Source organism: Schistocerca gregaria, chromosome 3 (assembly GCF_023897955.1).
Source record: "Schistocerca gregaria isolate iqSchGreg1 chromosome 3, iqSchGreg1.2, whole genome shotgun sequence".
NCBI lineage: Eukaryota > Metazoa > Arthropoda > Insecta > Orthoptera > Acrididae > Schistocerca > Schistocerca gregaria.
Genome location: NC_064922.1, coordinates 91,295,051 through 91,309,990, shown reverse-complemented (window position 1 = coordinate 91,309,990; position 14,940 = coordinate 91,295,051). Strand labels below are relative to the sequence as shown.

At 52.1% G+C, this 14,940-nt stretch overlaps 1 protein-coding gene across 1 annotated transcript; it reads right to left on the bottom strand.

The window, feature by feature from the left end:
- Window positions 1–11,517: 11,517 nt before the first annotated feature.
- LOC126354249 (uncharacterized) lies at window positions 11,518–12,096 on the bottom strand. Its single transcript, XM_050003757.1, has one exon. It carries the CDS (start codon window positions 12,094–12,096, stop codon window positions 11,518–11,520), a length of 579 nt encoding a protein of 192 aa, XP_049859714.1.
- Window positions 12,097–14,940: the final 2,844 nt, after the last annotated feature.

Here is a 14,940-nt window from a genome sequence, read left to right as displayed (position 1 = left end):
CCACGAGATGCGGGCACTGCCCTTCCTTGGAGTTAAATGACAAAAACAACTTTTTCAATATATGTCATCTTTATTTGATAAATTTATTTCTCACACTTACTTGCCATGAAATTTTCTGAAACATGGATCTAGGCAAAGTGGTATTTGACAATATGTACAAACACAGCGAGTGCTCTTTTCCGCAGCTTTGATACTACAATGACGGCACGTGCAGTAGGTTTCTCCTAAAATGGGTTGATGGCCCCCTACAGCCACATGACGAAAATCTTCAGATACTTTTCCCCTTTTTGCCAGAAGGACAGGTTTTTGTCCGTGCCTTTTTTGGGATCAGAAGCCAGCGATCAATTGCCTGGCTAGGTGATGCTGTCCACTTTCTCTTTTACTTATTTTCCACAGGATAAAACTGTCCTCTGCACCAACGTCCACCAGGAAATAAAATATTCTGTGCCACCATTTTACAGAACGTCTGCCAATAGCATACCTTTCTCGTAATTGATCAGACTTATCGACACCACCCATTATTTTCTTGTATTCTGCCACAACTTCAGGACAAGAAATCTATGTGCTAGTACCATCCGTGTTTTTCCTTTTCACTCTGGCCGTTTCTCATGAGTCATGAATTGAGGACAGGAAAGTTACTGGACGGTTATCCACCCATTTACCTGCAGAAATGGCTCCTTTTGTTTCAAACTGGAACTCTCCTGGTTCCAATTTTACATTTTCCTTCATAAATTTGGGTAAGTACTATAGCTTTGAGAAAAAAATCACAAAAGTCACGCAAACAGCACTGAAAGGCTCCTCTACAGAGCAACAATCAGCTATACAATTCCTGTGCGCGAAGGTACAGCTAAAACGGCCGGAACTTCCGATTGGACGTAGAACCCTATACTGTTCACTCAGTGGTAGCACCGTACAGAGGTGGGAACTGTGAATCCCACGGGACTAAGAGCGAGTTCATAGTAGTGGCAAGCAAGTTTCCCACCGCTCACGAAAGGGTTAAAGAAATGTGAGTCTTGGTATTGAGTGGTATTTGCAAACGGCCCCTTACGTCGGATTGATCGAGAATGCAGACTCCGCAATTACAAGTAAGAGGCGAGGTGTTCTGCAAGACGTTTCGGAGAGTCATTGGGCACCGCCGTGCTGCCTGGCGGACCCCCTCTGCGGTCTCCAGCTCAGCCGTCCGCCGTAATGAGGTATCGGTTACGTAGCTGCGCCGCCACGAGCGGTTAAGCTGCCGCTGCGCTTCTCACTCCGCGAGATGCGTTGGAGAGGACGCAACCAGATGCGGTAGTTACAGGTGATACCGCAGTGTCAGACGAGCCAACACATGCAGCGCTGCACAGAGTGGGTTACATTGTGGGTTACTGTTTCGCATAAGCTGATACGGCGGTGACGATAGTGAGAATTTACGAGAATCGGCCGGAACATTACGACCGCCTGCCTAAGAGCTACTACCTCCACATTTGGCACGGATAACAGCGGCGGTGCATTGTGCCGTGGAACCAATGAGGCCGCGATAGGTCACCCGAGGGAGCTGGCACATCATCACCACACACAAGTCACGTGATTCCCATAAATTCTGGGGAGGACGGCGATGAGCTCTGATCCACGTTCAACCACATCCCAGACTCGGTTCACATCTGGCGAGCTGCGAGGGCTTGCACATCAACTGGAACTCGCTACTGTGTACCTAAAACATTCCATAAGAATCCTGGCCTCCTGACATGGCGCATTGTTTTGCTGAATAACGCTACTGCCGTCGTGAAAAATGATCGTCAGGAAGGGGTATACATCACCCGAAACTAGTATACGACATTCCTTAACCGTCGTGGCGCCATGTACGAGCTCCACTGACGCCGTGGATGCCCACGTGATTGTTCCCCAGAGCATAACAGAGCCGCCACCAAGAACATGATTCGTCGCTTCTGGAGGCCCGTCGTTAGGAGTGCTCGCCGCATATTCACATGAGAATAATGGATACAAATATATTTTAATGGTTATTGATACATACTCTAAACTTGCATGGGGATCACCTGTCAAAACAAAAATCGGTCCAAATGTCGCTGATGTTTTTGAACGGTTGCTACGAATCGATGCCCGGACAATCTCCAAACCGATCATGGTGGGGGGGTTCTAAAATATCGCACGTATTTCAAGCGGTATGGAATACATCGCTACTTGACATTCACTCACCTGAAGGTGAGTATCGTGGAGCGCTTGAACAAAACAATAAAAGGTCGAATGTCGTTGCGTTTTAACCTTCGAGGCTCATATCAATGGACAAATATCCTCCCATAAATAATTGCACAATATAATAGAACCAAACATAACAGAATAAAAAGGCGGCCAATCGATGTTCGATAATGGACTCATGGATACCGTATACTTTCTCATTAAGATTCTGGATCCACGCAAACAGAAATTTAATCCAGAATGAGATTTTCACTCTGCAGCGGAGTGTGCGCTGATATGAAACTTCCTGGCAGATTAAAACTGTGCCCGACCGAGAATCGAACTTACCAGCAACAGCTCCCAGGTTCAGACTAGTCAATTCCCTAAAAAACACTCTCAGAGCGTCGTTGCGCGAAAGTGGTAGGGAGACACGATATAGAACAAACCGACACCACCATGAATGTTTAGAGTACATTTAAAAAAAAAATGATTCAATTGGCTGTGAGCACTGTGGGACTTAGCATCTGTGGTCATCAGTCCCCTAGAACTTAGAACTACTTAAAGCTAACTAACCTAAGGACAGCACACACAACCATGTCCGAGGCAGGATTCGAACCTGCGACCGTAGTAGCAGCGCGGTTTCGGACTGAAGCGCCTAGAACAGCACGGCTACACCTGCCGGCGTACATTAAAAGTGAAATGGAATTAAGTACTTGGGTAATTAATACGTTAGATGCGCGCTGTGAGTGTTACTTCAGTTAGAATATTTACGGAAGACTATGTCTGGCGCGAGTATAAAGGTCCAGGCTGTGGAGCTGTGACGTCAGCGGTCTCGCGCTTGAGGACCACTGGCACGGTGCGAGAGAGAAAGCAGACCATCTTGCGTCATCACCCGACATCGCGGTGACGTCCTCTGGTGGCACCGATATGAAATAAGCCAGTTGGACTCCAGTGGAGAACACACATGCTTGAAATTGGTTAAATAATAAAGACAAGTCCTTTTTACCGCCATTTTCTTTGCATAGTAGAGCTCAGTGTGGTGTCATGGATTTCATGTTGGAATTTGAACTTCGCGCCATTTTTCTTGGGGAGCAGGTCGTGACACTTTACCGCTAAAATTCAAACTTCCCGCCAAAATCCACCATCTTGACTGACGTCACGGCCGCCATCTTTGATGGCTTCATCGCCACCATCTTGGATAACGGTACTTTGGGGTAGGTTGCAGGTCATCCCAATACTCCTAAGGCCAGCATGAGAAAAGTTTTGTGTCTTTATGAGGCAGCTTCAAATAACACGGCTGGTGTTTCGCAATGCAAACTGTGTGAAAAGTAACTAAACACTCAGTCTGGAAGTTCCATTAAGTTTCGGGTGTGCAGACTCAAGAAATTTCCTTGATCTTCTAATATTTCAGCTGTATAATGTTCAGCCATCTTCAGCCGCAAGTCTTGCGGCTCACTCTGAAGATGGCTGAACGTTATACAGCCAAAATATTAGAAGAAGAAGGAGATTTCTTGCGGCTGCACACCCGAAACTTAATGGAACAGTCATTGCGCCGCCAAAACTTGAAGATTAACACTCAGTCTGGAGCTCGAGTATGTTGCGAATTGATTGTAAATTTGATCAGCAGTTTCCTCACTCTATAATTTTTTTAAGAAAGTGGGCAAAGTCTCGGATGGCTGACAAGTGTGTAGAAGCGTGTTGTATGGACTGAGGCCTTTTAGTAGAATACAGGCTTTCTAAATTTAGGCAAACATTGATTGAAAGTGTGCAGATATACAGTTCAGTGTAGAAAACCACATCCGGGTGAAATGAAACATATTGCGAAGAAAGCTTTGCATGAAACGAAGGCTTCTCCTTTCAGACGTATACTTTTTAGATTAATAGTGTATAAAAAACGAGCTTCGTGTTTGCTATAATGAATTTCGGTAATTTTGAATAAACTATTTTGGGCACATGGAATTAATTCAGCAGTACTCATCCTGGTGAAAAGTAATTAAAATTGTTATATCTGGGTTCATGTTTGGCTGAAACACACGAAGGTTACACAAGATAGACTTCCAAAACCGTAATTGGCTTTGCACTGTTACATATATCTTCAGGTTCCTACGTCTACACAGATACTCCGCAAGCCACCGGCGAGTACTCTGTACCACTACTTATCATTTCCCCTCCCGTTCCACTCGCAAATAGAGAGGGAAAAACGACTGTCTATATGGCTCCGTATGTACCTTAATTTCTCGTATCTTATCTTCGAGGCCCTTACGCGCAATGTATGTTGGCGGAAGTAGAAGCGTTTGGCAGTCGGCTTCAGATGCCCTTTCTCTAAATTTTCTCAATAGTGTTTCTTGGAAAGGATGTTGCTTCTCTCCAGGGATTGCCATGTGAATGCCCTAAGCAGCTCCGTAACAATTATTACCTGTTCTTGGAACATACCGGCAACAAATCTAGCAGCCCGCCTCTTCCGTCTATCTGACCTGGTACGGATCGCAAACACTCGAGCAGTCCTCAAGAATAGGATGCACCAGCGTCCTCTTTACGGTCTCCTTTACATGTGTAAAACTGTTTCCTAAAATTCTCCCAATACTCTGAAGTGGACCATTCGCCTTCGGTGCTCGTTCCATTTCATATGGCTTTGTAATATCAGCCTCAGATATGTAAACGACTTTCCGTCTCAAGCAGAACACCAGTAACACCGTATCCGAACGCAGCCGGTTTGCTCTTCCTGATCATCCGCATTACCTTACATTTTTCCACATTTAGAGATAATTAATGTTGATTACACCAACTGGAAATTTTCTGTAAGTTGTATTGTAAATGGTTCAAATGGCTCTGAGCACTACGGGACTTAACTTCTAAGGTCATCAGTCCCCTAAAACTTAGAACTACTTAAACCTAAGTAACGTGACGATATCACACACATCCATGCCCGAGCCAGGATCCGAACCTGCTAGCGTAGCGATCGGCGGTTCCAGACTGTAGAGCCTAGAACCGCTCGGCTACTTCGTCCGGCAGTTGTATCTTCCTCTCAACTTCGAATCCTTACTGCACAGCGGGCCGGAGTGGCCGTGCGATTCTAGGCGCTGCAGTCTGGAGTCGAGCGACCGCTACGGTCGCATGTTCCAATCCTGCCTCGGACATGGATATGTGTGATGTCCTTAGGTTAGTTAGGTTTAATTAGATCTAAGTTCTAGACGACTGATGACCACAGAAGTCTCATGATGCTCAGACCCCTTTGAACCTTACTGCACACCACAGCATCATGAGCTAACAACCGCCGATTGCTGCCCACCCTGTCCGCCAAAACATTTATGTTTGTACAGAACAGCAGCGGTCGTATGACATTTCCCAGCGGCACTCCTGACTATAGATTTGTCTCTGTTGGACATTCGCCGCCGAGGACAACGTACTAGGTGCTATTACTTAGAATGTCTTCGAGCCCCTCACATATCTGTGAACTTATTCCGTATGCTCATACCTTCGTTAATTGACCGTAGAGCGGACCTTGTCAAACGCATTCCGGAAATCTAGAAATATGGAAACTTCTTGTTGCCCTTCATTCATAGTTCTGAGTATATTATGCGAGAAAAGAGCAAGTTGAGTTTCGTGCGAGCGAGACTTTCTAAAACCATGCTGATTCGTGGACATAAACTTCACAATCTCAAGAAAGTTTATTGCATTAGAGCTGAAGTGCAAAGAGCAAAGGATCTCGACTTTCAGAGATGATTCTGCTTACTTTAGGAAACACGTATCAGAGGTGACCTGAAGATGTTTAGAACTGAGAATAACCAGTGCTAGTCGAAAGACAGTTGCAGAGAAAGTCGTTCATATCGAAGTAAATAAATAGGCGCAAAAGACACCGGAAACGAAGAAAGGACAATTAAAATCTACAGTTTTCTAGGTTAAAATGAGCTAAAACGAATACATGTAGTATAGTGGGCTTCTTCTTGCGATACTCGGGAACGTCCATAACCTACTCTAAGACTATAGTGAAGGCGTAGCACCGCGGGAAGACGGATGGGCAAGCAAGACTCCTTTAGCCTTCTTGGGTTGGGCACAGCTGGATGGGAGCAGAGGAGCCTCCCCGTACTGCCGATAACGTGCGGCGGGTTGCCTGGCTGGCTAAAAGGAAGGCGCGGGCACGTTAACGGCAGAATGTGGACACCTCTGGCTGCCATCTCTACGAGGAGGAATGCCTGCACTTCGAGTCGGACTACGCTTGTACGACACACGTGGGCGAACCGTCAATTTAGCTTTCAAAATCTTTTCTTAGAGAATTTACTTTATTTACTAGCGATTCATCAAGAACATTGACACATTTAATTACTTTTAATAAATGTGAATTTTATTCCTAAAAGCCTTTCAAAAACCGATTTAAAAATTATAAGCAGAAAAGCACCCTCGAAATATCAAGTTACAATTTTGTTTAGAGGCAGAAGGAACAATATTAACAATAGGAGCCTTCGGGCTGAGAAGCTTGCCTACTCCCTTTCAACACGACCACAGTCATGACCGCTCACAACAACCTCTGAAACAATACACTGGTGCAAATCTGCAAAACACCAGATTACTTTAAACGAAAAAAAAATTTTAACAACTCACACAAACACGTAAACTATGCACCCCGTAAGAGCGATGGAAATGGTGCATGACTCAAATTATTTGCCACCGAACGTGCATATTTTTAAAGGACTCTTACGGTGGAAGGGTGGCAACCTTATAACCTAAAATGACTTTTTAAATAAAACCCATAAAATGCAGACTTATATAAAATGTACAACATGCTCTACATTGCACGTATACCACCTCGCAAGATGATAGGCAAGACAAAAACATATGGGTCAAATGGCTCTCAGCATTATGGGACTTGACATCTATGGTCATCTGTCCCCTAGAACTTAGAACTACTTAAACCTAACTAACCTAAGGTCATCATACAACACCCAGTCATCACGAGGCAGAGAAAATCCCTGACCACGCCGTTAATCGAACCCGGGAACCCGGGCGCGGGAAGCGAGAACGCTACCGCACGACCACGAGCTGCGGACCAAAAACATATTTCAAGAATTCGGCCTTTAAGCAATAAATTCGTTAACACCGAATCCCACAAACATAACAGAGGCAGCTATTAACGTACGGCAAATTGATAGGGAGATTACGAAACAACGCAAACGGCAGGTTGCTCTAACCCGCCGCTACTCCATAAAGTTAAAAAAACGGACCACACAATTCATAAATAACCACCTTCCCGCGGATGGGCAAACGGAGAAGAATGGTGGGACGAACCCAAAACTAAGCGGCTGGTGACCTCAACGAGAAAACAACTAGAATTTAACAAGTAAATGAAACAAAATATTACCAATCACTTAACTTCTAATAAACTGTGATGTCTAGCGAAGACCTGGCGCAGCACCCCCAACGCTCTCCCGAACCGTCCGCTGCCAGCCGCTTCAACGGACGCAGGAAGGCGCGCCGATCTCCCGTCTCACGGCGTCGCAGCTCGCACCGGTCAGACTGGTGACGTGGGGTTTCCTACCGTGTGGTTTCCTACGAGCAGTGGCGCACTAAACCTGTCAGAGGCCCGGACCGGCGAAACAAATCGAGGCTCCCCTTGCTGCTCCCTCCCACCCTCCTCACCACACAGGATTTCTCCGAGAGATTCAAATGCAAACGGAAGGAAGTCCCACATTGCTTATCATCTTCATTTTGTGTCGTGATAATTTACAAGGTATAACGTTATTTTACATAACACTGAAATTGGCTGCTCTCGTAAACTAGTTACTATTATTCAATAGCTATGTTGCCCCTTATACGACAGAAATCGTTACATGACGTCTGTTGTTCTAGTTCAAATGGCTCTGAGCACTATGAGACTCAACATCTGAGGTCTTCAGTCCCCTAGAACTTAGAACTACTTAAACCTAACTAAACTAAGGACATCACACATCCATGCTCGAGGCAGGATTCGAACCTGCTACCGTAGCGGTCGCTCGGTTCCAGATTGTAGCGCCTAGAATCGCATTACAGTTAGTAATTACTTAACGATTTACGCGACTATGGGTGTGTTCATCTGAAAGAAATTACAGAATATTTTCCTATGGTTAGATGCGGCATATAAAGTGTCGATAACTATAGTGTTGTTCTTGATGCCTCTACAGATGATAAAATTCGTTGCTTAATATAGATCAATTCATCTAGTTGGAATTACATCTTTATAAAATGAACTACACAATAATCAGCTGAAAAATGTTCCTGTTGGAGCACAATAAAGGCAAATATGATCGTGTTTAAAAAAAAGTCTGTGACAGAAAAGTGGGCAACCAGCTGTCTGAGTCCTCATTCCGCCTTCCTCACCAAAAATTCTGGAAGCTTCACAGGATGAGTGACCATGTTATCTAAGAAATTTACCAAGTAAAATTTCAGTTTTGTTGAGATAAAAATTCAATAAATATCAGATTGTGTATTAGCACTTAAGAAATACCGTTAAAAGCGTAGTTTTGTGGATGAGATCCGTCAGATGCAAATAATTAGTTTCATATGACATATATGACGAAACTCAGCAAGTTGACTTTGCGAAATTATTGATGCTGATCGACGACGACACTGTCTGAGAAACGGTGACGACACCAGCACTGAGGGTGAGCGACTGGGGTAGACACGCAGTGGGGGAGGCTCAGATTGCAAACGCCTCGTTAGGGAACCGGTTGCTCGGGACAGCTTCGCTACCTGCTGAACCCTTGCAGGAAACCCCACGGTAAGAAACCCCACGGTAGGAAACCCCACGTAGCCGTCAGAGTGATGTTGTGGGTTGACTCCTGTTGCCCTCGTGTCGGCCGCGAAGCCACTGCGCCTCGCTATACGGCGCGGCCACTGGACTCAGGTGGCGACCTCGGATGCGCCGACGCTCCAGGCGGACAAGTCATCTTGTGTCCCAGTGCGCGACCGACCAACCGATCGATCTAACCGCCAATGCCCATTGTGTGGGCAAACTCGAGCAGACTGGCGGCCGAGCACACACTAGCACTGTGGACGACCGACAGACACTAACCTCCTCACCAATGCGGACGAGAGACAGACCCAGACTAACTTGGCTGACCAACCGACCAGACTCGCCCAGACTGACAGACTGCCCTGGTTGACCAGCTGCCTCCGACTGACTTCCTCCAGCGAGCTTATCGCGCCCCTAAAATGCACGTGAAGAGGCAACTTTTCCCAATTCCCACCAGATGGAGACACCAAGGCTGCGGTTGCCACAGCGGCGCCACCGCCAGAAACTGCTTTATACTAAGCGCTGCGGCGCGCTCTTCAAATCAGCATTTTTTATCACGGTTCTTGATGCACTGGGCCCACGAGAAATACGGGCCCCACAACGAACTTAGTACGCCACACAAATCGCCTTGTCCGTCATATTTGGCGAAATCTGGGCTCCGCGCGTGCAGGGGAAATCGACACGTAATTGAAAAAGTCTTGACTTCGTCGTGTGCTATCGAGAGCTTCCAAGCATATAAAAGGGCAGTTTGCAGTTGTTAGTTACACACTCTCCGGCGGTACTCCGCAAGGTTACCGCCCTTCGGTTGTGCCATTCCAGCACTAATCGAAGCGCTAGTTTTCCAGGTGCCAGCCAGCCAGCCAGCCAGAGGTACAGCCGAGCAGCAGCAGCAGCAGCAGCAGCAGCGGTCCCGGCCGGGAGCAGCGGTACCGGCCAGCATCAGCGGTCCAGCCTGTAGCAGCCAGCCACCCCTCCAGCAGCAGCGGTCCAGCCTGTAGCAGCCAGCCACCCCTCCAGCAGCAGCGGTCCAGCCCGTAGCAGCCAGCCACCCCTCCAGCAGCAGCGGTCCAGCCTGTAGCAGCCAGCCACCCCTCCAGCAGCAGCGGTCCAGCCCGTAGCAGCCAGCCACCCCTCCAGCAGCAGCGGTCCAGCCCGTAGCAGCCAGCCACCCCTCCAGCAGCAGCGGTCCAGCCTGTAGCAGCCAGCCACCCCTCCAGCAGCAGCGGTCCAGCCCGTAGCAGCCAGCCACCCCTCCAGCAGCAGCGGTCCAGCCTGTAGCAGCCAGCCACCCCTCCAGCATCAGCGGTCCAGCCTGTAGCAGCCAGCCACCCCTCCAGCAGCAGCGGTCCAGCCTGTAGCAGCCAGCCACCCCTCCAGCAGCAGCGGTCCAGCCTGTAGCAGCCAGCCACCCCTCCAGCAGCAGCGGTCCAGCCTGTAGCAGCCAGCCACCCCTCCAGCATCAGCGGTCCAGCCTGTAGCAGCCAGCCACCCCTCCAGCAGCAGCGGTCCAGCCTGTAGCAGCCAGCCACCCCTCCAGCATCAGCGGTCCAGCCTGTAGCAGCCAGCCACCCCTCCAGCAGCAGCGGTCCAGCCTGTAGCAGCCAGCCACCCCTCCAGCAGCAGCGGTCCAGCCTGTAGCAGCCAGCCACCCCTCCAGCAGCAGCGGTCCAGCCTGTAGCAGCCAGCCACCCCTCCAGCATCAGCGGTCCAGCCTGTAGCAGCCAGCCACCCCTCCAGCAGCAGCGGTCCAGCCTGTAGCAGCCAGCCACCCCTCCAGCATCAGCGGTCCAGCCTGTAGCAGCCAGCCACCCCTCCAGCAGCAGCGGTCCAGCCTGTAGCAGCCAGCCACCCCTCCAGCAGCAGCGGTCCAGCCTGTAGCAGCCAGCCACCCCTCCAGCAGCAGCGGTCCAGCCTGTAGCAGCCAGCCACCCCTCCAGCATCAGCGGTCCAGCCTGTAGCAGCCAGCCACCCCTCCAGCAGCAGCGGTCCAGCCTGTAGCAGCCAGCCACCCCTCCAGCAGCAGCGGTCCAGCCCGTAGCAGCCAGCCACCCCTCCAGCAGCAGCGGTCCAGCCTGTAGCAGCCAGCCACCCCTCCAGCATCAGCGGTCCAGCCTGTAGCAGCCAGCCACCCCTCCAGCAGCAGCGGTCCAGCCTGTAGCAGCCAGCCACCCCTCCAGCAGCAGCGGTCCAGCCTGTAGCAGCCAGCCACCCCTCCAGCAGCAGCGGTCCAGCCTGTAGCAGCCAGCCACCCCTCCAGCATCAGCGGTCCAGCCTGTAGCAGCCAGCCACCCCTCCAGCAGCAGCGGTCCAGCCTGTAGCAGCCAGCCACCCCTCCAGCATCAGCGGTCCAGCCTGTAGCAGCCAGCCACCCCTCCAGCAGCAGCGGTCCAGCCTGTAGCAGCCAGCCACCCCTCCAGCAGCAGCGGTCCAGCCTGTAGCAGCCAGCCACCCCTCCAGCAGCAGCGGTCCAGCCTGTAGCAGCCAGCCACCCCTCCAGCATCAGCGGTCCAGCCTGTAGCAGCCAGCCACCCCTCCAGCAGCAGCGGTCCAGCCTGTAGCAGCCAGCCACCCCTCCAGCATCAGCGGTCCAGCCTGTAGCAGCCAGCCACCCCTCCAGCAGCAGCGGTCCAGCCTGTAGCAGCCAGCCACCCCTCCAGCAGCAGCGGTCCAGCCTGTAGCAGCCAGCCACCCCTCCAGCAGCAGCGGTCCAGCCTGTAGCAGCCAGCCACCCCTCCAGCATCAGCGGTCCAGCCTGTAGCAGCCAGCCACCCCTCCAGCAGCAGCGGTCCAGCCTGTAGCAGCCAGCCACCCCTCCAGCAGCAGCGGTCCAGCCCGTAGCAGCCAGCCACCCCTCCACCAGCAGCGGTCCAGCCTGTAGCAGCCAGCCACCCCTCCAGCATCAGCGGTCCAGCCTGTAGCAGCCAGCCACCCCTCCAGCAGCAGCGGTCCAGCCTGTAGCAGCCAGCCACCCCTCCAGCAGCAGCGGTCCAGCCTGTAGCAGCCAGCCACCCCTCCAGCAGCAGCGGTCCAGCCTGTAGCAGCCAGCCACCCCTCCAGCAGCAGCGGTCCAGCCAGCCAGGCAGCCAGCCCGCCCTCCACTCCAGCAGCAGCAGCAGCGGCCCCGGCCGCGTCCGCGGCAGCAGCAGCAGCTGCGGCATTCCTGCCAGTCGGCGTTGGCGTCAGCTTCAGTTCCGCGCCAGCAGCGTGGGACTCTGGTTGTCGTCCGTCTTCGTCTTCGTCCGTCTTCGTCTTCGTCTGTCCCCTGTTTCTTTCTTTTTTTTTGTCATTTTGTATATCCTTGTCGTCATGTCAGCCCCCACCGCCACTACGACCACTACCACCACAGCCATAGTCTACACGTCCCCCTCTGCCGCCGCAACCACCACCATTACATGGTGTGCCCAGTCACACCCCCCTCTTTCCATCCCTCCTCTTCTCACTCTCCCTTCACCTTCGCTCTTTGTCGCCCCTTCTCCAGCTTCTTCCTCCCGCTCCTCTCCCTCTGATCCTTTTCCCACGCTCCCCCAGCCTGTTACTGCAGCTCCAGCTAGGGTGGTGGCCCGTCGGGCCACTTCCCACGCCCAACTCTCCCCATCGCCTTCGCCATCACCACCACCGCCGTCGCCGTCGCCTTCACCGTCACCATCTCCGGCGCCGTCTGCTGCGTCCACGCCGGGACCTGCCCGTTCCCCCCCCCCCCCCCCGCTTCTTTATACAAATACCTCCTCTCCCGTCCGGATCCTTCCCTTCTCGAGGCCCGGAATCTCTCCCTCCTGCTCCGTCAACATGTCTCTGGTGCCCCCGTCTCTCTCCTGACTCCCGGACGGGATTCCGTTCTCATCTCCTCCCCCAGCCATACCCTGACATCCTCTCCCGCCTCCCCATCACCCATTTTGGCCCCAACGCTTCCCTCACCCCTGCTCCTTCTCCATCCTCCATCTCCAACCCGCCAAACCCAACCCCCACGTCGCCCGCCGACCCTCACCACTGTGATCACTCGGCTCAGTCCGACGATCACGGAGGAGGAGGTGTTCGCGGAGCTCAAGGCGCATCCCACACTGGAGGTGCGGGCGGTCCGCCGCATTTTCAACTCGTCCGGCCCCACCCGCTTTATGCGGGTTTTCTCCTAGGACGCCCCCTCTATTGACTGTCTCTTGAAGGAGGGTGCCCTCCTCTTCCACCAGCGCTATAAGGTTGACCCCTCCCATTCCCCTCCTCAATCCCTGCGCTGCCAGAGGTGTCTGCACTATAACGCACATCCAACAGCTGAGTGCCACGAGGCCCACACCTGTCCGCATTGTAAACAAGTCAATTCTTATGGCAGTGCCCTAACCTACAATCCCCTCCCTCCTGCAATACCTGCAATCTCCCTCATCCCACTTACTCCCAAAAGTGTAAAGCCCTAACCCCTTCACCGGCCGCGGTGGTCTCTCGGTTCTAGGCACACAGTCCGGAACCGTCCGACTGCTACGGTCGCAGGTTCGAATCCTGCCTCGGGCATGGATGTGTGTGATGTCCTTAGGTTAGTTAGGTTTAAGTAGTTCTAAGTTCTAGGGGACTGATGACCACAGCATTTGAGTCTCAGTGCTCAGAGCCATTTGAACCATTTGAACCTACCCCCTCCAACCACTCCTGAACTCACTGTACCTGTCCGTCCTCTGGACGCTCCCACCCCTCCTGGCAATTCCTCCGCCCCCCCCCCCCCCGACCGCTGAGGACATCATCCACCCTTTCCAGCGCCCTCACACCCTCCAACAGTTCTCCATCGCCGCCCGTTCCATTTACCACTTGAAAACGTGCCACCTACTCCAACAACCTGGCCCATTTCACCTTCTCCCATCTTGACACCCTTGTCTAAATCCCTGTCATGGCGCGACAGCACCGTATCCTTTTCGACAACATCCGCACCCTTCCCACCAACAAGAACCTCTTCCTGCACACCCTTGCCACCCACCGTGTGGATGCCTTCCTCCTCAATGAAACTTTCCTCCAACCCCACCACACCGTCCACACGTCTCCCTACCTCCTTCACCGTTCCGATAATCCCCTCCCGATTGCGCGTGGCGGAGTTGCCATTGGTCACCACCGCCAGATCCCAGTTCGGCTCCAACCTCTCCTTCCCGACCCCACCGGACACCTGACCCTTAGTCTCTTCTTCCCTAGCCTTACCGTCACCTGCTCCACCATCTATGTCGGCCCTAACGTCCCTATTCCCTTCGACTTCCTCTCCCACATTGATCGTACCTTCTCCTCCTACGTGATCGCCGCCGACCTCAACATCCATAGTCGTTCCGCCGCCCAGTTACGGCGGTGGCATCGGTTCCTCTCCTCCCTTCAAGAGGACCTCATCCCCATCCCCCAGCACACCCGTCCCGAATCCAACTCCACTCCCGATGTTATCCTTTCCTTCCCTAGCCTCCTTGGCTGCATAACGGTGGATGTCCTGGAGCCCATTGGTAGCGACCATCTCTCTGTCCTCCTCACCGTTTCCGACGGTCGTCGTCCCCACCCGACCCTCGTAATGACCCTCCCCCAAAGTACATCCATGACTATTCCTGTGCAAACTGGAATGTCTACCGGTATACCCTCGCCACCCAGGTCGATAGCCACCCCTTCATCTACCGCCACCCTGACGATGTAACCCATGCCGCCTCCTTTCTCGAGCAGATCTTGTCTGAGGCCGTGGAGGCCCACGTCCCTACTGTCACCATCCACCCCAACCATCCTACCTTACACCCACAGGCCGCCCTCCTCCTCTGTAAATCCCGTCGTCTCTACCACGCCTTCCTCCACACGCGTGACCCGGACACACTATGACACCATCGGCAACTCCAGCGACACATTCGTAATTAGCTTGCGGCCAACAAACGCCGGGACTGGCGACAGACATGCACTGTTTAAATGCTACCCTACCTATCAACTCATCCAAGTTCTGGTCACCCTTCTGTCGCCTTACCGGAACTAAACCCTCCCCCTACTATCGTCTCCTCCATGATGATCAC